This window comes from Thunnus maccoyii, chromosome 20, assembly GCF_910596095.1.
Source record: "Thunnus maccoyii chromosome 20, fThuMac1.1, whole genome shotgun sequence".
NCBI lineage: Eukaryota > Metazoa > Chordata > Actinopteri > Scombriformes > Scombridae > Thunnus > Thunnus maccoyii.
In genome coordinates, this window is record NC_056552.1 from 21733457 (window position 1) to 21758716 (window position 25260).

The 25260-nt window shown below is 38.8% G+C and overlaps 2 protein-coding genes and 1 long non-coding RNA gene across 5 annotated transcripts in view; 2 read left to right on the forward strand and 1 right to left on the reverse strand.

Annotated features, from left to right (window-relative positions):
- The window catches only part of pemt (phosphatidylethanolamine N-methyltransferase), a 70434-nt gene extending 64377 nt beyond the window's left edge, over positions 1–6057 (forward strand). The window contains exons 6-7 of the mRNA XM_042396597.1: positions 1556–1630; positions 5662–6057. Of these exons, the coding sequence (XP_042252531.1) occupies positions 1556–1630; positions 5662–5716 (130 nt within the window). The 3' untranslated portion in view covers positions 5717–6057. The remainder of the gene's footprint in view (positions 1–1555; positions 1631–5661) is intronic.
- The window catches only part of LOC121886540, a 58939-nt gene that overhangs the window by 22785 nt on the left and 10894 nt on the right, over positions 1–25260 (reverse strand). The gene's annotated exons all lie outside the window — the stretch shown is intronic.
- Positions 17031–19260, forward strand: rasd1 (RAS, dexamethasone-induced 1). Its single transcript, XM_042396596.1, has 2 exons — positions 17031–17922; positions 18185–19260. Exons 1-2 carry the CDS (start codon positions 17652–17654, stop codon positions 18712–18714), a joined length of 801 nt encoding a protein of 266 aa, XP_042252530.1. The 5' UTR covers positions 17031–17651; the 3' UTR covers positions 18715–19260.

Sequence of the window (25260 nt, forward strand, 5' to 3'; positions counted from 1 at the left end):
ATAGTGTAATTTTTGATTTCTATGGTGAAACTGTCTCTGCTTTTGTTTATTTCAAGTTTGTGAAGTCCAGAGGAATTTGCTTATTTAATCTAGATGAATTAATCTTATTTTTTTGGAAGTCATTAGGATTCATTCCAATGTCTGTACCAAATTTGGTGCCAATCCATCTAGCAGATATTAAGATATTTCACCAGTTAAGTGAAAACTTTGACATGCTTGTGAAGCTAGAGAAAAAGTCGAGGATCACCAAAGTCCTCAGCATTCATCCTCTGGGCACCACAAATGTCTGTACAAAATTTCATGGCAATGCATCCAATATTTGTTGAGATGAGGTGTATCAACTGACAGACTGACATTTCTATGTGAATTTCTGCCATCAAGGCTTGTAAAACATACAAAAAATGTATATTAACTTTTCACATCCCATTCATTTAACACTTTTCATAATTTCCATTCAATCTAAAGTATGAGTTCAGTGAAAAGTTCAACATACATGTTGCTCTTTAAATGTTATTTTTGTCATGGAAGAAAATCAGAGTTGGAACAGCTCCATTAAATTTGTGATTTTGTATTTATATTTTCTTGTAATTGACCTTCTATAAAATCACTGAATTTAAGTTACACTTTTTTCCTCTTTATCCTGGTGCCCGGTTAAGTAGGTCAAGGTGGACACTTTTATAAGCTTCATTCAGCAAGTCTTGTTTAGCTGCCCCATAGTGTGCTGCTCTGATTGTTGTGATTGTACTTATGTTTTTACCTTAATAACCTAATTGAAAATGATATGGTTCAACTAGATCAGAAAATAAGTGACAAATTAGCTTTTTGTTACTCACACTTCTGCTCCATATGAGAGAGCTTTTAGTCCAGCACTTGCAGGTTTTTTACTTAATTATGCCCACTTGCATTACCTCCATCATCCATGTGCGGTCTGTCTGTGTTTCTGTGCATGTTTTTTTAAGGTTTTTCCTTTACTCTGTGCAATAAATCTGCGTCACTGTGCCACTTTCTGATTTGGAATATGTAGGTCACGGTGTTATGTGTGTTTTATTTGTGTCTACACAGGGATGAACTACAGGGTAAACAATTGCTAAGGCCAGTTTAAAAATGGATCTATTTAAAACTGTTTGTCTTGGAATATATTTGGCTTTTATTAAGACTTTTCACTGACTATATCATCAAAGAGTCAGGTTTGTAAAAGAAAATCCAGTATCACTGCTCTTTGTTCTTCTCTGGTATTCAGGAGAATAATAATTTGCTTGAAACCAGATGTTGGAGCCACATCAAATTCACATTTTGTTTTCAGTACACTTTTGAAAGTGTGGGGAAACTTTCTTTTTAATTAGCACATTTTAATTCTATCCTAAATTCTGCTGGCTCTGTTCTGTTGCTCTCTCTGACACTTCACATCTGTTTGACACAGATTGACCGGCCTTAAATGGGTACTTCAGTGAGAAGTGGTTCATATATTCAGTACACGTTTTCTTGTATACACAATATACTATATAACCTAACGCATCTGTCACGCTCTTTTTTTTCTCTCCCTCTCTGTCTCCAGGGGTGCCAGTCCTGTTGGTCTCGTCCTGACTGCCATAGTAGCTGTGGCTTACAAGGTTGCAATAAGATTTGAGGGGTAAGTCCTTCTCTTCTAAGGCCCTGCTCACATTTGTCAATAAAATACACACAGTGAGGATGTAGTGAAATCTTATCATTCAGGCCACATTTAGACATGTTCAGTAATGCATATGAGTTGTAGTGTGAATGCAAAATTGTCTTTAACCATTTGTCAATTTCACCCATTAAGATTTCCAACACAAGTAGGCTTCAAATCGTTCACATATTATGAAAACAGCAGGGACCCAAAACCCTTCCCTGTGGAACTCTAGATTAAATAGGTTGATTCCTAGATCAATGCCTCTCTCTTTTAGATCTTTTAATGTATCTCACCCACAAATTAGAAGTATTCATGCCTTCATTCGGTTCGTAGTAACCAAAAGTTGATCTGGGACCTAAATTGGGCCAAATTATGTCCTAATCTAGTCTGGGTAGGGTCCCATTTAGAGATCAAATGATCAAAACTGACACAGCAGAACCAGAGATATCGTCTGTATTTATCCACGCATTCTAGCACTCACATCACCGTTTGTTTGGAGATTTCAGTGTATTATGTTAGTAATGGCTAATGGAGCCTAGAGCTGCTAACCTCTAGTGATCTCACTCCACACCCACAGATATTTTTCTTTTTCAAGTGACATTACTTGAGGCAATTTGTCAGATTTCACTCCCTCTGGAGCCACAAAAGGCTTCATATGACTTTTTTCACATACAGCACTCACCTTAATGTTTCTCTTTAAGACCTCCTCCCACACACCACAGTACCACTGTTCTTATGTGGACCTTCAATTATTTTCATCATTTATCCTTCACATCCACTGCCACCATCCTCCTGCTCGTCTAAGATTATTACCAGATAAGACCTAAAAAAACAGTTATGAGTGACCTACTTTTGGACATTGGTCCGCACAGACTCACATATGCAGAAATACACACACCAGCATACACAGAAATACACAAACATGCTGCTACTGCATAAGCCAGTCACAATTGAGGCAGAGCTCGGCATTGAAGCAGCTGCTATGTGCACTTGCTCATCAAGCCTATTGTGTATATGAGTGTGTGTCTCATCTTCAGAGCTGGTGTGTAGGCGTTTGTTTATATGCACGTGTGTTAACTGTGCAGCTGTCATTTGCATTACATGTGTGGGGAAGCTGTCACATAGCAGCATAACAGCTTATGATTAAAATGTGCACACTACTGACAGAACACTGACACACACAAACACACACACACACACACCAAACAAAATGTTCACTTGAAGAGTAGCAGCAAGACAAATGGTGGCAGATTGGTGAAGTCACAACTGACCTACTGACTGACCTACATTTATTTACAGACACACACAGTCACCATACACACACAACCAGAAGAAAAATGATTGTTTACCAATCCAAATACCAGTCAGCAAATTATACCTGACGAAGCCTCCCTGTTCATTTCCTACCTTTCCTACTATATATTTATGCTTCTGCATAACTCTTTTTTTCAGGAAATGATTCAGCCACCTTTGTCTTGCTGAGTCTTTCAAAATGGCCTCATTTGCTCAAAGAGTGAAATGAAAAGTCATGTTAGACTCGAAAAGGAAAACAGAGGTTAGCCTCAGCACAGTTGGAAGCGTGCTTGCCTGAAAATGTCACACATTAACCCACACTGGGAATGAGAATGCAGGTGTACATGTCGCTGTGGCAATTTCCGGCAGCGCCGATTCACAATTGTGTCATTTTGCCTGAACCTGTGAATTGAAAGAAAGGCAGGTGCCAGATTTTACTACAAACTGTGACTGGGAAAAGATTCATACGCTATATTTATCTTTTGACCCTGGCATAGATTCTGAATGATCTAATTTAGCTAAACTGTGCAGGGATAGCAAGGCGTCTGGTTGGATATTACCTCACACAGTGATAAGAATGGATAAAGGCACCATCGGGATAGATGCAGGAACCACATTGTGAATAGAAATTGGTGTAGTATGAGTTCAGACAGTTCCTCTTCGCTTTTTTGGCTCATAAATCCCTTTGATACAAAGATGCAGCAGTGAAAGCTGCCACCAAATAATGATTTTTATTCTGTTCCAATCTATTATTAAATCTCCATAAGAAACTTAAAGGCTACAAGTGGGGCTGTCTCTGGAGATCTACTGGTGTCTAGCCAAATAATTTAATAGCATTTTGTTTGAATTACACTTTATTCAGCTTCACTCAACTTCTGGTCTGTGTCTTGTCATCAGCAAAATAAAGTCTGTCAATGAGTACTTGACTGTGCTGAACCTTGAAGGAACAGATTGACAGAGACCAAATGAGGAAGCTATCGTATCTTGTTAGCTGTGTGTCATCATTCAGTTTTGTTTAACCTCCCGGTCAGAATATAAACTGCTCTACAACAGAGACATGGTTAACAGACAATTATGAGACACCTATCAGTGGTACAAATATTGCTGCTTTCACATGGATTCAGGCAGGCAGTAGACTTCAAACTGGATATCATTTTAATGGGCAAGAGCGGGACGGTAAAATTAGGTGAGGCTGGCAGAGAATATCGGTAATGGTAGATAGCATTGCCGTCAAAAGTTAAAATATTTTAACTTGTTGCCTTCCTCCTCAATGGAATTTATAACCAGATTTATGTAGCTCCCTAACACAAGTAGAAAACATGGGCGATCTGGACAACGAAAAGCTAATAATTTTGGTGGAACAACCCCTAGAATTATATGATCATAGCTTGCAGCTCTTCTTTCAGTATCCATGTTGGAAATAGAGGATTGTGTGTGTTCTGAATGTGCTCTGGTTTAAAAATTGTGATAACTGCATTTGCCATTTGTGTTTTCTTTAGTTTTATCCCTGCTTTGCTTTGGTTTTATTCTAGTCAGTTGGTAACCTGTCCTCTATTAGCCTCATCAACCTTGCCCTGTGTTTTGCCTGCCACATCCTCCTAACTATCTTCTTACCCAATAATCATGTTCCTTTCTCATTCTGGTCCCTGCTCTCCCCAGCTGTGCCTTGTTGTGTGATTAGTCCCCTGTGTATATACACCTGTCTGTTCGCTTAGTTGTTTGTCAGATTGTCATCAATGTTTCTGGTGTTCCAGCTTGTGTATGTTCCTTGTTTCATACCAGCCTGTTACCTGAGCCTTCTGTTACCTGACTGCTTAACTCTATGTAAAGATCTCAAATCAGTAATTCTGCGTCGGTCCCTTCATTTTGGTCCACCTGCTCCACTACCTGTGACAATATTAAGAGAAAGCTGCATTTTGTCATATTGTCATGTGGTTTTCGTTTTGCCGTTATGCCATGTAGTCAGACTGTTTTTTTTTTTCCTGTGTCATCCAGAACGTGTTGTCTGCCTGCCTGAATCCATGTGAACGTAACATAAGTCTTTTAAATAAAATGTGTGAACTTAACAAACTCAGAGAACTATTGTGAATGACTAGCACTGGCATGTCCCAGCTGCCCAGCATGTTAGCGCTTCACTCGCCAGCAACAGTTCACCAGCTAGCCCTGCGAGTAGTTACTACAAGACCAAGCCTCTAGCACCACTTATTTCATGAAAACGAGCAGATTAATTACACTGTGCCACTTTCTGGTGTGACCAGGCCTTTAAAGTGGTTTTATTATGGTGGGCATATGAAACCGTGTGTGAGCATTGAATGTTTTTTAACAATGAAATGCACACATTAAATATCTATGTGACAATAACTTTTAAAAGAGGTTTGAGCATCTGAAATGATTTACGCAATATGTGAAGCCCCCATGATAACAGCTCCAATCCCTGGCTTGTTTTAGTGCGTCTGTCTAATATTTTTTCTCTTACTATCTCTATTAGTTACTTAACATTCCCTTAATTACACACCAGGAACAGAGCTGCACTTTTCTGGCAGAGCCGTTAATATGGGGAACATGTGGAGACACACAGCATCTTCCTATCATACACACACATATACGCAAGCTATCTCATGGTTCAACACACGCATGCAGGGTCCTGGCACAGAGTGGTACGTGTTCCAATCTGTGATTTATTGTCCCATTATATGTTTGTTCTGCTGTATTTACAGACCATTCACTGAACAGATCTATCAGGAGAGGAGTCAGCGCCGCAAACATGAATAATCGCCTCCCACCCAGACGCCTCCTGTTCCTGGTTTGGCTGAGGATTCCCTTCCTGTCATGAGGACAGACAGACTGAACGACAGAGTGACTTCCCAAAAGACTTGATTATTAATCCACCCCCAACGTGGATATGACAGCAACGTTCATAATGCAGCTACTAAGTGAAACCACTGTTTTTATTTTACACTGTTCTGTGAAGCTACATGAGGCCATTGTTTCTATCGCTGGACCACATGGCACACTTTATTCTGTAAGGATGTCAAGTGAAAGGAATAGTTCAATATTTTGGGAAATGTACTTTTTCACTTTTTTGCCAGTAGTTAGATGAGAATATTGATACCACTCTTAAGTCTGTGCATTAAGTATGAAGCTGGAGCCAGGAGACAATTAGCGTAGCTTAGCATATGTGCAAGAAGCAGGGGAAAACAGCTAACCTGGCTCTGTCTAGTTCAAAAATATACCTACCAACACCTCTAAAGCTCACTAATTAACATGTTATATGTTATTTGTTAAATCGATACATTAACAGAAGTGTGAAAATGACAATTTAGTCATTTTACAGGGAGTTATGTACTGTAACTATTTCTTGGCAAACAGCTGGGTGCAGTGACTTCCCAGAGTCTTCATCACAGTTAGATTGATAGGCAACCAGTAGAGCTGTTGCACCAAAGTACTGGGCAGACAGATAAGCTCTTTTTCATCAAGACATTTTTACAGTTTCTAGTCTTAATGCTAAGCTAGGCTAAACGCTTCCTAGTTCCAGTTCGATACTTAACACACAGACTTAAGAGCGGTATTGATCTTCTTATCTAACTCTCAGCAAGAAATAAAATAAGCAAAATTCCCAAAATGTTGAACTTAAAAGCTGTACTAGGCTAGATTTGCACAGTTTAAACACACCCACCATAACATCCCAAATAATAAAGAAGGGCTGCAACAGAAAACAGAAAACCATTCACCCTTACTCTGAGATACTGTACACACAACCTACTTTTTAAAGTTGATGTCAGGTATTCACCAGACAGAAACTTCCATACAAAAAAGAGAGGTATACATCTGAATACAAACTTGTCCCCTAACAAGCAATCTTTTTAGAGACTTCAATGTTTACAGTCTTATTGGTACCACATTCCTACTTTTCATACTACAACAACTATGACTTTGGAGGATACTCACTTGATTTGTCTAACTCTGTGGAATTTGTCCCCAGGCTCTTACATTGAAATCACTTTAGGAAGGAATCTACTTGTGGCCAGTGTGGACAGGAGGAACAATTACAGTGACCAAAAAATCTTTCAATGGGGACGTCAGTATTAAGATGGATTTCAAAAAAGTGAACCTATCCTTTAATGACCCAGTGATGTTAATGACCTGTGATACTGATAATATTACAAATTATAATTCCTTGTGTTTTTGTGTTCCTTCCTATTGTATTACATTGTCATCATAAATTGTACAGCATTTTGATCCAGGCATTGTGTTATTCCTGACATAAAATGGTGCAAATGGCTCCATTTCTAGATGTTTGGTTGCAGTTTTCAAGTTCATCAGCACCACAAGTTCTCAGTTCAGGTTTTGTAAATTCTTTATCTCAAGCAATTGGGATTTTAATCTCTCAGAAGTGTCATTCAAAGCAAAACAAGATTTAAGAGTTGAATGTTTTTTGTTTTACAAAACCAGCACAAATCCAAGATACAGCCTTCAACACTGTCATTGGTGTTTTAATAACAGAATTCAAATCTTACAGTTTGCACTGTTTTAATGTTGAAATATGTGACATACATCGTTTTCAAATGTACCTATGCAAACCAATACACACTGCCTGGTGACGTACTGTATGTCAGTTTTTTATTTAATAAAAGAGTGAGTCAATTTAAAGGACTGGTCTCTCTTTGTGGCTAAAGAAATCAAGACTTCTAATGGTAGCACTTAAGGCAGCGACACTTTCAAGCAGATGTGGGTGAAAGCAGGCACAATTATTCTTCCTTAGCATGAGTCAGGAAAATTGTGGCAGTGCCACTTCTCTTTGTGATTTGAGCCGTACTGAACTGAAAGAGCCAAAAACTACTGCAACCACTTATTGTTACTTGCCACACTAGCGATATGGCTCTAGCAATGGCAGTGTCGGTTGATTGGTCAGCTAGTTGGTCCACCACATTGGTCCAGACAGACAAATGTCTCTACAACTATGGGATGGATTGGCATGAAATTTTGTAGACATTCATGGTCCCCAGAGAGTGAATCCTAGTTTGGTGATCACCTTACTTTTCCTTCAGCACCACCATAAGGTTGACGACAACTATCAAATTTGGTAAGTACGTTCAGTCCCATAAGGATGAATTGTTATAACTTTGGTGGTCTCTTAACTTTCCATATACAGCCAACATCAAGTCAAAATACTACTATTAATATTACTAAAATACTTTGTGTTTACTGCTTATTAGAAATGTTGGCATGCTAACACTAAACTGAGATGGTAAACATTATACCTGTTAAACATCAGCATGTCAGCATGCTGACAGCAGCATTTAGCTCAAAACACTGCTTTCAGTGATATCTCTAGCCAACTCTAGCTGATTTCAACCTTGTTCATCTCTGGCCATGCAGACTATACCCTGATCTCTACTGGACACCAGTACTGATGTAACGATAAGCACCACAAGGTGCATTCAGAAGCTGTTCTGGAGCTTTCAATCATAATTTTGTCAACTCTTACCAAGGACAAAAATGAACTTTCAGTCTCAAGTGGTAAACTGTGTGTGTGAAAATGAAGAAGTCATTATTCTAGTGGTGGGTCAGCACCTTGTTTTGTCCAAAGTCACACTACAAGTTCGCAAACTTTATTAGCCAACACATCACATCCATTTTCTTGGCCTCATTGAAAGAAATGTGACTGTAACCTTGGGAGGACGGGCTTGATGAACTGAGGAAAAACACAGCCTTATCCAGCAATTTCTACTTTGTTCCTTTCTGAATTACAAGCCAACAGCAGTGTCACTGCCAAACACGATCAGCACAAAGGCATTCTCACCAAATTGTAAAGTACCATCAGGTAGATTTAACAATTATGCAAATGCAAAGATATTTCTCCTCTACATTACAGTGAATTTTCTTGCTCATTCTGAAATTATTTCATCACAGACAAGTATAAAAATAATATGTAACAGAATATCAACACTTATCATTTTTTAGTAAATAAACGTGCATAGTAATATTTAAACATTTTAAAGACACAGAATCACTTTTTTGGCTCAATGTGTGAATTTGGCATTTTGAAAATCTACTTGTTGTCTCCTCAGTATAAAGCATCAGGCTTGACCTTCTCTGTACTGATCATGTAAAATGAAGCCTGAGTGAGCAAGAAGAGCAGCAATTCCAGCAAGTGGTCTTTGACACTCTTTTCTTCTTTCTCCTGCAGCAAGCAGTGATTTGCGTCAGAAACGAGAGCAACACAGACAGCCTGAAACACACTTCAGCTGCCTGATTGATTTCAGAGACAAACAGCTCGAAGAACAGTGCTGTGATATCACTGCGGTCTACTGTGTTTATATGAGCAACTGAGATTCTTATGTCACTACTCTCTCCACGCAAAACCTGCATGCCCTTGTATCACCCAACATAATATATATATACCTTCTACCTACATACCTTTTCAGCTTAGGTGAAGATTTGTCATAAGTACAAAATGTGGTCATGTTAGGCTCATACTTTGTGAAGTATGTGCCAAATCCAAAGGAGTCCAGGCTGGTCATAAAGTTCAACATTTTGGAAAATGCACTTATTTGCTGTTTTGCCAGATAGATGAGAAGATCGGTACCACTGTTATGTTTTTGTGTTAGCTATGGAGTTAGACCCAGGAGATGAGTAACTTAGCATCACTAATCATAATGTCAACTTGTGGATTTAGAGGGAGTTATGTATAGTATTTCTTGACACCAATTTCTGGACAGTGTTTCTGCTTGTTTCCTGGCAAACTCACAGTGACAACAAGACCCAGCCAAAAAGTTGCACTTAATTCCCTGTTAAAATTACTACAAGGAGCTTTCATTTTGTGTTGATTATGGCAGCCCCTGTGGACAAAAGCCATAGTGTTTTCCGGAATGAAGATGCATTTCCCATGATCTACCCAAAGATCTTGATCTGGCATTTGTTTTGGAAGTGAGTGAAAGAAAAACGCAACTTATTTTTAATACTATTTTTCTTTTTATTATAAAATCATGACAATTTGTTTGTTGAGTTTGTTGTAAGGATTTATTGTTTATTTCATTTTATTATAATTCTTGTTTTGTTTTTATCTGTTTTTTATTTTTACATGTTCAAAATAAAAAGTGACTTACTAAACACAGCTGTTTGAAGGATGCATAGCAATGAGATAATGTATCTATTTGTGGCTATGTAACATTAATAATTGTAATATGACAATGGTGAAACAAAGTAAACTTTGCTTTAGTACCATTCATACAACTAGGTAACGTGAGGCAGTGTTGTGTGGGGGGTGTGCAGAGGTGTGGACGTGTTTATTTGTGCTCTAGAACATAACCATTGTGAAACAATCAGAAAATAACATGCTTTGTTCTCGCTACTGCAGCTCCCTCTCTTCAGTCACTCTCTAGCTCACTCGACCACCGCTGCTTTCTCTCTTTCTCTCTGCTTGCTTATGCACTATCTCTCTCTTTTTCTCTTGTCTTTTTTAAAATGAGTCTGGAAGCAGACAACAAGTCTAACTTTACTTTTAACGTTATCAAACGAAGAGAAATGTCCTCCACTCATCCTCCCCTCGTCATCTTTGTACTCCCTCATGCTACAGTGCTACATGTAAACACAAGCTCTTCCGGTCTGTTTGTCTGGTCTGGTTCTGATGAATGTAAGTCTAATATTCACTCTGCTTTAGCTCTGTTTTTGGTCTCCACCAACTGCTGAAAAAAAAGAAATATCTGGCTCTTTAGCTGCTCAATGCTCTATGTTCACCAGCTAGTCTACAGCTAACTGTGTCTGTTTGCCATTTAGTGCTGAGCAAGTAGTGTATAGTGGGTTTTTAGAGCTTCTTCTCTGAAAATAGCTGCCTGCTGCATCTGAAAACGACACTGTGAGACCGGTGAGAGTGAACCAAAACAGTAAGGTTGCAGGCGGACAGCTTAACAATGAGCTGAAACTCGCTATAAAAGCTCTGTAAAGATGAAGAGAGCTGCAGAGTCACTGATATTCTCTGTAGGTTCATTGAAGTGAGTGATGCCTCTGACATTACACATTGTCTTTTGCTACATTGCTATAATATAAAATACTGATTATAGCCACTTTAAACACGACAAGATAATTTTTGCTTAGGATCAGCGAGACCCTTCGATTGATCTGCCTTGTAGTAAGAAGAAGAATGTTTTTGGTGTCAGCCACCATATCCTTCAAAACTTTCAGCTATATGAAAGGAATTTGTTGTATAATACATGCTTTGAGAGTAAGGCACGAACTGCATTGTCACATTTTATTTCATACTCAAAAGTAGGTCAGTCACAGTGAAATAACTGCCTTGACCATATTGTATTGCTCTTTCCCTACTCTCATGTTGAGAAGTCTATCTTATGAAAATCTGTCTTTACAACAAAACCATTCAGGAATGCTGGATTGCTTGGTTTTGTTCCATCTGTCCTTGTGTGAGCCTGAGGAAAAAACGATATACGGAGTGCTAGCTGAAATCATGCTTTACTTATTTTGTTTACATTAATTAAGTTTCCCTTTGTTTTCAGCAATTTATATGTGCAAAAAATAATCAGGTAATCAGTAATATGCCTGCACTTAAATTTCTCTCTAAACTGTGTTTTTATCTCTATAAGTGGCTGTCAAATAGTGGGCTAATTACCACTGAGGTAACATTTAGCTATTTGCATGTAGATAAAATGTATTTGCAGCACTTCACATACAAGCAAACAGTCAATATCAAATTTGACCCCATCCTGCTATCTCAGATATCTGCATCAGTGACCTGAAGCCAGTACTTGAGCCATGATTTATTGGTCCACCACTTTGATCCAGACTGAAATATCTCAAGAACTGTTGGACAGATTGCCATGAAAATTTGTACAGACATTCATGTTCCCCAGAGGATGAATACTACTGACTGTAGTGATCCCCTGACTTTACCTTTACTGCCACCAGCAGGTTGACATTTTTGTTTTTAACTATTGTCTCAACAACTATTTGATGGATTGTCATGACATTTGATTCAGACATTCATGTTCCCCTCAGGATGTATTGTTATCACTTTGGTGATCGCCTGACTTATAATCTAGCTCTATGGTCAGGTCAAAATTACTATTTGTCTAATAGTTGGTTTACAACCAAATATTTAAAAAACAACGATTACACTCCCATCAGCCTTAGCTGCTCTTTGTGTTTAGTGCTTTGCAACTTCGCAAAGGTTAGCACACTTACACACTCAACTAAGATGGTGAACATCAACATGTTAGCATTGAGCACAAAGCACTTCTGTGCCTTAGTCAGTGATGTCAGTGAGGAATGATGGGCCCCACTGACAGATTATTCTTACAGGCCTTTCTAGCCTAGCCTAGACACACACAGAGAGAGATGCAGGCAGCTGTATGCTCACAAAAAGTGTTACAGAAAAGTACACTTCAATAAACTACTAAGTTAAAGCAATAAGCTTGTTTGAAACTGTAAGACACAAACTTTAAAAAAAAAAAAAGATGTTTCTTTGTGGCATATGTAGCCATGGTGTGTGAGGTTACAAGATTTTAGGACTATGTAAACTCACACACCATCTCATAAACCAGACAGTATTTTCACTCAGCTCATAGAAAATTCACTTATAAGGATGGTTATGAACCACAATTAAGTCCTTATCTGGTCAAAAAAGATTTTGATGCTGTGAGGCAAACACAAGAAACATTAAAACTTTTGGAATGTTTTTAGACTATTAGAGACTTTTTTTCCCTTATAGGGCTCAAGGCCTAGGGAATTAAAACACACACACGCCCACAAAAAACACAAGCAACACTAAAAAGTAATATTATTTCTATTTACTTCTTGGTACATGATAATCAAAAGTAACATATTTCACATTCGAAAAATGCTAGGTAAGCACCAACTGTCACGTAACAAAAACATTTGAAAAGGTTGACACAGCAGAAAATCTGAAAATACTCCCCACCATCTGTCACAATATATCCACACACACACACAGACTGGAAATATAATAGTACCAATGACAGAAATGAGTTCTTTGAAGCTTAAAAACTGCTTTTTGTATGATGCATTTGCACCCTGGTACCAAAGCGTATGACTGTTAAAACTGATTATAACTGTACACATTAGACATATTAAACCTGCACTTTATTGTTGTGTGTCCAGCTGTAACTGTGAACACCTGCGGAGGTGGAAAAATCTTCACCTTCAGTACATTTAAATCAACAGTTTGCATTTGATTATGAGGCATATTTACAACATTTCATGACAGTTTTTGTACCAGCTTCACAGATGAAATCCCTGATCTGTATTTCTCTCACTTTGTCTTTTATGGGTTGCCTGGTAGAAGTCGTATTTGCTCACTGACGGCAGCATTTGTTTTTCCACTCTCTGTTTCCTGTTCCACTGCTGTACTACAGTACATCAGTCCTTCCTTGCAGTGTTGTTATCTATCAGCCAGCCAAACATGACCATTGTTTTCACACGCCACCTCTTCCTCGTTACTGTCCTGCCTCTGCTCACACAGTGAAAAAAAAAAACACACTTGTGGCTTTACTTATATATGTTTTTGCTTCTAGTGTGGCTGTGATGGAACGACAGAGGGAGAGCTGGATGCAGCATCAGAGAACTGTTCGAATGGTTTTGCAGTCTAGACATCAGTGATTTTTCTTTTCTACCTCCCCCAACGTTGACGCCTCTTCACTGCATCTATTTCATATCTGTAATAAGCATTTTGTGTTATCATGTTTTTATGCACTGCTCATTCTGTTTCTCTTTTTGTCTGTCTCTCTGTTGGAGCTTACGCTGGGTAACACATTGGTGAAAGTACATATTCTCACACTCAAGAACACATTATTCTTCTTGCTCTGCAGCTGCCCCGAGACACACATATTTAAAAGACAGAGGGTCATGACTCATGAAAAAAATTCAAAAACACATTCACACAGGTGGCAAGGTCATGGAATACATAAGGTCAGTGTGCCTATTTTTCTTCAACAAGTAGCAAAGATCTTGTTTATCTGCGTAGGACGCCCCAGGAAACAACAAAAAAAAGGAAAGTTAACAGAGGCTTTGAGCAGGCTGAGTGTCGTCGTCCACTGACTCTGTGACGCACACTATGTAGTTTGTTAACCTGATCCTCTACTGAATCGGACAATACGCTTACTTATTATCCCAGAGTCTAAAGGCTCAGGGGCCAGTCACACTTACATTGGGGTTTTTCTTTGGTGAGAACAGGAGTGAAGAGCATTTATCTGGTTGTTTAAGATCATACCGCCCAGTTAGTCACAACATACTCACAGACTGACTCACAAGTTGCATGTTTGTTTGTTGGACTGTGCGTAGCTAAACTGTCTTTCTGCAGTTTAAAGCTCCAGAATCTTTGCAGAAATTAATTTGTACACATGTTGAAGGGCATGAAACACATAAAATCTGTGTTTGTAATTCCAGGTTAATGATTACAATGTGTTTGTAGCTTGTTCTGTAATGTTGTGGGATCTAGGCTGGATCTTAGAACATGTGTTCAGATCATTTACATAAGTAAAAGTGTTAATACTACCTATAAAAAATACTCCATTACAAGTCCTGCATTAAAAGTTTTTACTTAAAGATCTCCTCCAGATATGTTTTAAGACATAAAAATACTCTGCTTTGAACAATTATTAGTGTCTGAAATGTTTTTTTCCACAAAAAAGTTAAATCACTTTATTAGAAATTAATTAAAATGTATTAAAAAATGACACAAATGAAATTCTCCACATTAAAACATCCAGGCAAAAAAATGTACTTAAAGTATCAAAAGTAAAAATAAATATGCAGAATTGCCCCTGTCAGTGTTATATTATTATATTATTGGATCATTATTAATGATGCATCAACATGAAAGCAGTACTTTTATGTTGCAGTTTGTTGAGGTGGAGGTAATTTTAACTGGGTAGTTTAAAATTTTAATCTGAAAAGTAACAAGTAACTGTGACTGTTGATGAAATGTAGTGGAGTAAAAGTAGAAAGTAGCATGTAATTGAAATACTCAAGTACAAGTATGTAAAATGTTACTTAAGTACAGTACTTGAGTAAATGTACTTAGTTACATTCCCCACTGTGTCTCAGATAAATACCTCTTTTCAGAATGAAACTACAACTCACTTGTTGGACATTGTATCAATATATCAAAGGGATGACAAATGGCGCATAAAATATCAGTTCAAGGGTGAGGATTAGAGGTTTTCAAACTGTGAGGCATGTCAGCAGTTGTCCGGATTTTGTCTGGGTTGGTTTTACCCACAATGTCAGACTTTGCAGTAGCCGATCGGTATCAGCTGCTACATTCATGCTTCGTCATCAGTGGCTCGTCTGGCTAACTATCTGACTAGCAGCATCCAGACATATCCATGCATGTTTGCAGTGCAGCCATTATAACCCAACACTTCTTACTATTATGCTGCTGATACACAGCTCCCTCCACCACCCATCCTCTCCCTCCTGTGCTATATTTTCTGAAATGTTGATTTAAATAAGATCTAATGTTCATGTATGTTTATGAGGGGGGATTACTTCTCACAGCTCAGATTCTTTGAGATCACAGTCTAACTGCTTTAAATGACCAGTGCCTTGATGTAAATGTCTCTGACTGAACAAGGAATTTTCAACCTTTTAATCAAAAGTTTCAAGATTGTGACGGTAGTTTCTCTCCACTAGATGAGTGAGTGTGATGGTGCTGAACTTATTTCAGCCCTTACTTTACCTACTGTAGCTGCTGTTCATATCAGAGTAGAATTTTAATGTATGTCCAAGCATAAATTCAGGTTACACTGTTGCTTTAATAAAACTGCATCAGAATTCTCATATTTTCATTGGTCTGTGCCACTAAGTAAGTATGTCATTCTTCACAACTGACTGAATCATAATAAGTAGCTCCGGAGAGTCAACTGTTCCTTTGCCTTCAGTCTGAGCCAGTAACTGCCTCCTCCCCTTCTCTTTACACACACTCCTTTCAATTTGTATAAAAGTCTAGTCAGTTATTTTAAAGCTTTGTTCGCACTGCCACACACATCTTTTTCTTCTCTAATAACTGTTGTTCATTATGGATGAATGACCATGGCAATACACAGCTTCCTGTCTTCTTGCATTTGGCAGCTGTGATTAAAAAAAAAAAACAACCCTCCACTTGAAGACAGATGGAGGCTGCTTATATGGTCCAAAATGCTGCTGCCAAGCTCCTGATTAAGTCCCCCAAAAGGTTTCATGTAACACCAATCTTTGATGTCTTTACACTGGCTTCCTATCAAATTCAGAATCCAGTTCAAGATCCTTGTAATCACATTCAGAGCTCTGCATGATCAAGCACCTGCCTACATTAAAGAGCTACTGCAGCTGTATAACACCAGCAGGAATCTGAGGTCCTCAAATCAGGGTTTGATTCTTGTCCTTCGCTCCAGGCTCAACACAAAAGGAGACTGTGCTTTTGAGGTTGTAGCTCCTAAACTTTGGAACTCTCTCCCATTGGACTTAAAATCTATGGATACTGTGGAAACCTTTTAAAAAGCAGCTCAGGACCAATTTGTTTAGATTTGCTTTAGTTAAATTTGTTTTGTGTAGTTCTGTTTTTGCCTTGTATTTTTAGCTGGATACCTGCATTTAATGTCTGTTGCTCTGTCTCTTATTTCTATCTCTTATTTTTCTTTTGTTTGTTTTTATTGTGAGGCACTTTGTGACGTCTGCTCTAAGAAGGTGCTATATAAATAAACTTATGATTACCATTATTATTATTATTATTATTATTATTATTATTATATGCTGACACACACACACAAAGCCTCTCCACATTGAAGCTTTTTCACCAGATATGTCATTTCATTGATCTGTAGAACTTTGTACCCTGAGTGCCCCCTTTTGGTCACTGTGGTAACTGCAGCATTACTCACCTCAGACAAAGCTGCTGCAGCCTCCTTCCTCTGCCTGCTGACATGAAGAAGCGGCTGCAGCAGTCACTGAGGAGATGAATGAATACATAAATCAATATGACTTTGTATAGAGCAGTGGTGGAATTGTAGCCAAATCTTTTAGAGTACACTAAAAACAGTGCTCAGTGCTGCTGACTGCAAATTAAAACAATAACCACACTTTATTAAAAGGCTTCTTAAAGATTCAGGATTTCTGAGTATAAATCCAGTTTAGCAGTAACTGTCTAGCTACGTATTTGCTCAGTCTAGTGGAACTCATATCCGCTGTGTATGGTTTATATTTTGTGGAAAAGTCAAAGGTTCACCCTGATTTCACACACAGTGTACCGAACCGGGTTAAGTGCCGGAAGAAGCGTCAATTATTAACTTAGCAACACTTCTTAGAAGTTGTTGTTCTACTGTTACATGCAGTGTCAGTTGTCATATCTCATCCCCTTAATATTGTATATTCTAATGCATTTAATGATCTGCTCATTATCGCTTCCGAAGAGTTTCAGTTCAGTTTCTTCAGCAGAAATGACAGATTGACGCACCAGTGGGAGTTTGGTCCGCTTTTCCCTGCGCTCAATGGAGCAGCGAGTACCTATTGACTGAGCTGTGACGTGGACGAGAGGAGGGGTCTGCCGTGCGCTTAAATACACGACTCCAGTCCCGAATCCAGTCAGAAACGCACAGCAGAGCATCAAGACAATCCCCGCTGTATAAAGACTGCTCAGGCGTCTTTTACGCACCCGCACGTATTCAGAGAGAAGCAGTCAGCGCGCCGGGGTTTAACCATGATTAAGAAAATGACGCCCTCCGAGAGCGATTTTGACATCCCGGCAAAGAACTGCTACAGGATGGTGATTTTGGGATCCACCAAAGTTGGGAAAACAGCCATCGTGTCCCGGTTCCTGAACGGGAGGTTCGACGAGCAGTACACGCCAACGATCGAGGACTTTCACAGGAAACTGTACAGCATCAAGGGAGACGTGTACCAGCTAGACATACTGGATACATCAGGGAACCACCCTTTCCCCGCCATGAGGAGACTATCCATACTGACAGGTACTTATCCACATCTGTATCATTCCGTTTGTGCAGGATATAATGTAGTTATAAAGAATCAAAAAGCAAAGGTGATCGTGCAAAAGTGCATTTGAAATACAGCTCATTGTGCGCACCATGCGCCTTTAGTTCATGGCTGCAGGTTGCACGAGTGCCTGTTATAACCTACTGCAGGGTTAGAAATAATTCAAAGTGCATCTTTAACACTTTGCATGACTCAAAAGCAGACCAAGTTAACCAAAGCATCCTTTTCTCCTTCCAGGTGACGTGTTCATCCTCGTCTTCAGCCTGGATAACCGAGACTCCTTCCAGGAGGTGCAGCGACTCAAGCGCCAGATATACGAGACCAAGTCGTGCCTGAAGAACAAGATCAAAGAGAACATCGACGTGCCTCTGGTCATCTGCGGGAACAAGGGTGACAGAGAGTTTTACAGGGAGGTGCAGCAAGAGGAGATCGAGAAGCTGGTGGACGGAGACGAGAAGTGCGCGTACTTCGAGATCTCCGCCAAGCGCAACGAGAACGTGGATAAGATGTTTCAGACTTTGTTTACCTTGGCCAAATTACCTCACGAAATGAGCCCCGACCTTCACCGGAAAGTCTCCGTGCAGTACTGCGACATGCTGCACAGAAAGTCTCTGAAAAACAAGAAGCTGAAGGACATTGGAGAGGCATACGGTATGGTCACTCCGTGCGCCCGCAGACCCAGTGTGCACAGCGATCTCATGTATATTAAGGAGAAAGCTGTAGGTGGCGGCCAGGGGAAAGACAAAGAGAGATGTGTGATCAGTTAAGCAGACTGTGAGGTGCAAGTGCAAGACTAATCTTTGAAAGTAGAAGGAACCTGGTGCGTCAGCTTGAGAGGCGACCTGTGTGGCCGGCTGCGCTCAAACTGACACCGGTGATGTGGACACGCCGTGGCCGCCGCAGCGCGCTCCGGCGCAGCGCTGTTTCCAAGGACACTGACTGGACACGCGAGTCCACTTCAAATCGCCAAAAAAACATTCCCCAAGAGACATTTGAGAATGTTTGCTTGTTCTGTCAATCAGAGCCCAGTGTGTGACGTGGCTTCATACCTTGTGAGACTCGCGCATCAGTGCGTAAAATGTGTTTTGTTGACGTCATGCCTTTTACAGATCCAGAGAGGAGAGAAAAAAAGACTCTTGGCTCAGGAGCTGCAGTGTTCGGGAAAAATAATGTTGTTTACATCTTGTCATAGATTTTATATTGGCTGAGTACACTTCAATGTTTCTTTGAACTATTTTTTATTGTGAATGTATATTTATTGTCAATGTCACTTTTTGCAAACAAAATCTTAAGATATAATAATAAAAAAACAAAAACAAATTTATTTTGCATCGTTTCTCATTTCCTCCATACTAACTTCGTGCTGCTGTTGAGCTTTTCATATAACTTGGTCCATTCAAGCCCCACATGAACACACTATAGACACACTGTTGCCCAGCTCTGCACTCAGCACTTCTGCATAGAATCAATCAATTAGAAACTATTACAAGTCAACTCTCAAATTTCACTCATAAATATTAGCATTGTCAGGATCTTAAACCCAGAAACATGTCTCACTGATGTAAAACTGATGCGGCTGTTTTGCAGTAAATGACATAATCTAATCAAACTTTCAGCCTGCATAATTTACATCCTCAGTGCAGCGTAGATCTGTCTGTGGCATCTGGATCTAAGCAGCAATTATGGTAAACAAATAAAGAAATTATGACAAAAGAGAACTAACTTGAATCTGTGTTCAGAGAAATCCAAGCCTCATGGTTGTACATCATATGGGCATCACTAGAGATTAAAAATCAGATCTGCTTGCACCACGGTGACTCCAGGTACAGTACAATAATCCAAATCCTACGTCTTAATAAATTCACATGCATGGAGTGGATCATTTTTTTCTTCCTGTGACTGAAATGACTGAAAATTTGCACTTGAGCAAAAACAAAATTGTGAATGTGTGAAAACACACACACACACATTTAACAGCTGCAATAAAAAACATATGGGCTGTTCCATCTCCCAGTAGATGTTTGTAGAATGAGTTTGGCCTGTTTTACATCAAATTTATCCTTTTCATCCTTGAGTCCACCCGTGCATTTTAATAAGAGGTTGTACAACAACACACAAAAAAACCCCACACACACAGTGCGTAGGATATTTGTTACACCCTGCAGCTAAAACACAGCACACAGTTTGTTCTCATCTTGGTTTTAATTCTGTTTTATTTGCACCTGCTTTTATAAGTTCAACATTTTCCCCTGAGATGAACCAGAAACACAGTGTCCAGTACTTTCTCTCTCTCTGACGTGCCAGCTCCTCACTATCAGTACTACGCTTGTATACTCTGTCCTGTCAACTCACACACACACACACACAGAACATCCTGCATCATCCTCTGTCTGTATGTGTGTTTGTGTGTGTGAGAAGTCAGGGACACTGCAGTGTGCTATAACACTGCCCTCTTGCTAATCAGTAACACTATGTGCTCTACTCCTTGCTGCATTCATTATGAAGATACCCGATTACACCGTTCATTAATATGCATTGTTGTCTCCATTAGCTGAAGAGAAACCTTTGCTTTCGTCCTGATGAAACCTGTGTCGATCTCTAACGCTGCTGCTCCACCACTGAAGCTCGGCTCTGAGCAAATGAGCAGAGCTTCAAGGTCTGCTTCAAGGTGAGAATGTAGCATCTCTAAACAAGGCTTTTGTTTTTTTAAAATGGAATAAGCTACCTGTCAGTCTGAAAACCTGCACAGATTTCCATATTTTCTCCCATTAAGTTCAAAAATGTATTTTAAGTAACCAGTCTTGTCCGCATTTATCTGACATTCTGCATTGTATTTATTCTTATGAAGTGTGTTACTGTGTGTGTGTGTGTGTGCGCACATTGTGTCTGCGTGAATGTCGATAGGTTGTCCATTTGTAGAGGAGATGATAGGTTTTGCTCCGTGTTTTATTATTTCTGTTTACCTGCCCGGGAACACCAGATAGAAATGAGCTAGTAGCTAAATCTGGTACAAAGCATCTTTTCTCTTTGTTTGAGATGAATGTATTTTCTACATGGTCCCTGATGTAAATAAATGTAATAAACTAAACTAAATTAATCCAAGGGACATCAGGGAAGACTCAAACTCAAAAATATTTTAACAAGATCACAATTTACAAAGTTTACACTCAGCAAATCATTGTGAACCAGTCAGAGCATCAATTTTTTACTATCACCATCAGCATCCCAAAAAAGCATCAATGTTGTACCAGCGAGAGTGCAGGGAGAGGAGGGCTAATGTCACAGTGTAGATAAGTACAGAATGTGCTGAAGGACAAACAGTGCAGGAGCAGAACAATGAGAGGTATGGGTTAGCGCAGGAATTCATCTTTGGAACGCCTCACCAAATATTGTGTCCATCAAGACACCAAGAGGGAATTTTTTTTACTAAAATGATTGTAACTGTGGAAGATATCCACTTTATTTGACTAACTCAAATGGCCGAATCCTCATATTAGCTTTAGATAAATTTTTTAATAATTTTTACTATTTATTTTGTCCCCCATCACTTACATTGTAAGCACATTTTTAGGGGATCTTCTAATGGCCAGTATGAACAGGAGGAATGATTACAGTGAACAATACCTGTTTCAGTGTTCAGTGTTCATTTGGGCTCCTGGCTGTTGTTTTAAGACTGACTTGAAAAATTGTGAACCTATCCTTTAAACACAGAGCTTTAGCCCAGATGTAGTTAGCCTAGCTTAGCATACAGGCTGGAAACAAGGGAAACAGCTATCCTGAAGAAATAGTTCCAGCACATAAACTTCCCCTAAAACCACAAATTGTCACTTTACATTTATGTTTGAGTGTGGATAAAACAAACGAGATACAGCATGTTAATTAGTGAGCTTTATGGTGTTTTGTTTTACTTTGGACAGAGCCAGGCTAGCCTTTTCCTTTCTTAAAGGTGGTCTAACCACATCCTGACTCCAGTTTAATTCTTAATACAAAGAGAACTGTATTGACCCTCTCATTTAACTCTCAAGGAGAAAGAAAGTCTATTTCTTTTTTTAACCACAGATCCTCTATTTAAAGTAGAAATTAAAATAATTCCTTTCCCTTAAATTACATTTCTTCATCAGCATTATGTTATTATGTCAATGGGTCCATACTAATATTGTGCAGTCAATTTTTTTTATTCAAAACCACAAAAACTTTATTTTACATTGTAGTGAAGAAATATGTCAATATTTATATTTTATGAAATAGTGCAGACATGAAGAAAAAACATGGATTTGAATATTTCACTCAGTGTAATCATCATGTAGCATCAATGAAGAGCTGGAACAAGCTGATACAGAATATAATACTAGACAGTGTGGAATAAGATATTAAAGGTATTAAATCTAGTGCTATTCAGACAGGCAGCCATGCAGCCTCTAGCGCCCCCAGTGGATGATTGGGATCCTGTAACAGTTCACATTTCAGATAGGGACTAGAAAGGTTCTATCAGCCCCATATCAAACCAGCCTTCTGCTCTTTTATCACAGCCAACGTGCAACAAAGGCTATAATGATTTAAAATGAAACAGAATACACTCCAGGAAACAAAAAATAAGAGGAGCAAAAATGTATTATTGTAACCGCTGACAGAGAAGAATAGTAAATATACTATATAGTAAATATATAAGCAAGGAAGAAGGAAGAACAAGGTTAAGAAATACATACTGATAAGAAACCAGAGCAGGATTTTCTGTGTGTATTTTGAGATAATTAAAAGTACCAAAACAACCATATAAAAATACAAATGTAAAAATATTAGTATAGTATTTTCTACTGTTTAAGTAAAACTACAGAGGTGTTATCAGCAAAAGTGTAAAAGTAAAAGCCCTGGCTCCTGTGACTGATCTATTAATATATAGTCCATTATATGTTTAAACTGCTCATGATGTTTACTGCAGTTTACTTCAACTATGGGTTGTTAGCAGTTCAAACTTCTCTAGAGTACCACTACAGTTAGCAGCCTACTTACTTCCTAAGGGTTACAAGATACATCTGAGGGGTTGTGAAATGATAACTCAGGTAAAGTAAGGAAGAAAAAACAAAGTTCTGCTGAACTGTGAAATACTGGATAATTTTACCACTTAGGTCTCAAACAGTTATTCAATGAAACCATCTGAAAAGTTTAGAGTCGAAACACTTAATGTTTGAACTGCTAACAACCCACAGACATAAATTATGACAAGGGGCCCCAACTAAACACCTGAAAAGTAACTATAACTGACCGACAAATGTAGTGGAGTAAAAAGTACAATATTTCCTTCTGAAATGCAGCAGAGTAGAAGCTGAAAGTAGCATTCAACAAAAATACTCAGGTAAAGTACCTCAAAATCCTACTTAAGTGCAGTACTTGAGTAAAAGTACTTAGTAACTCTCCGCCAGTGTTGAGGATAAGGGGAAGGATGGGAACCATCTCTTTTAAGAATAAGAAGAGTTTAAGCTTTTTCTGTGCTAAACAGGAGGACTATGTCAGCTGCCACTGCTCATGATAACACTTTGAAGCTAATGACAAGCATAGTTTCCCCACAGTTATGAATTAAATAACACAAAGTGATCCAAGAAATGTTGCACTAAGAAAAAGGAATAAAAAGTCAAACATGACTCATGGAGTTATTCTTGTAGATACACACACATCTATACTGTAAGAAACAAGAAAAAAAAGCCAAAAAAATGTTCACATACAAGGCCTGAGCTAAATGTGTGTGTTTACCAGGGAATGAAAGGGCACATCTGTGAATGCTGGACATGATTTCCACCGCTCAAACTGAGTTGACCTCCACTTCTAGGAATTTAATGTCACTGTAGAAGCAAGAGCTTTAATGAAATATTTTAATCTACTTACTATTTTATTAAAAGCCTTACATAAGTCATTAAAGACACACATGGCGAGAGAATGGAGATGTAATTGCTATATTGGTGACTAATGACACAGTGAAGGTCTGTAGGATCCTATTTATGCAACACGCTGTCGTAACTGACCTTAAGTGCGTTATAGCAAGGTTGGGGACATCAGGAAGTTAGCCAGAGAGCTGAGATGGTCTAATGCACGCATTGGTGTCGTCACAGTTATTCTGGGAGAGAAGGAAGCAGAGCCGAGATGCCACACTGCAGCCTGGCGATCTGAGGAGAGTAATATCTGGGAACATTCAGCAATCTGCCATGTTTGGTGATTGCTTTGCTTTACCGTAGGTGTACTCGCTTTCCATCAAACAATCTGGTTGATGTCCTGCATCTCTGGGCTGACAAGACGTCCCTTTGTTCTTTTTCATCAGGACACTTTTCATTTCTGTTCTTTTATTCATCCAGTATTTTGATTTTATCCTGTATCATATGTCTGATTTAATGCCCTATCTGTGTTGTCAATCACTCTGACAGCTGCATCACTTGTTGACCCCATACTGAGACCCTCATCAAGTTAACAGTCCGTTCTGTGTTGTTCCCAGAAACCCTCACATGGTACTGACATGTGGAGATTAGCTAACTAGCTGTTTTATGCATGCTGATAGGACACATCTACAAAATGATAGTCAGTAACTGCTCAAATTATTACTTTGTAACTCAATTTACCAGATTAAAATCAGAGATTCTGTATTTCAGTTAAAATTGCAATAATGTTTTGATGGTTTTTTTTGGCCTCTATTCAGGGCCGAGGAACACTGACATATCATCACTGCAGGTGGATGAAAGAAGTGTGAATCAAAACTGTAAAGTTGCAGATCATGAAACCAAAATGACGAGCTGAAAGATGCTAAAAAAGAGAACTGTAGAGTGGAATAACAATTCACTGTGTATTAATAAGCCACACCTCTCATATTACAGCACTCATCTGACTCATTGTTAATATAGATATTTACTAGAGCAGCAACTCCAGGGAAAGCTGCAACTAACTGGACACAATACCACATTTGGCCATTTATCCACAGGAATGACAGACATTTATCAAGCAACTGTTTGTTGAACAATACTGAGATTTACTGATTATCTCTGTAAACGTTTCCTTGCTCTGGATAAAGATGTCACTACATAAAATAAACAGAAAATAACATTTATTTTCCAAGAAGACTAATTAAGTAAGAAAAACTTCACTTCATATCAACATGGGTCTGATTTAACATTGTTTTTTTTTTTTCTAGCGCTGCTCTTTGACACGGTCATTCTGGGGTTGCCGTGGCATTATTACTTAAACGCTGCTGCCGTGTGAACGCAAAGCGACATCACTATCCACCATTTCCTCTGAGATGGGAACCAAGGGAGCAACCCTTGTATTCATTGGCA

What these genes read in the sequence shown, in the direction of transcription:
- rasd1 (XM_042396596.1), top strand. Translation starts at nt 17,652, where the DNA reads ATGATTAAGAAAATGACGCCCTCCGAGAGCGATTTTGACATCCCGGCA. An exon ending in GAGACTATCCATACTGACAG is followed by an intron (nt 17,923 to 18,184) that starts GTACTTATCCAC and finishes TTCTCCTTCCAG; the next exon opens with GTGACGTGTTCATCCTCGTC.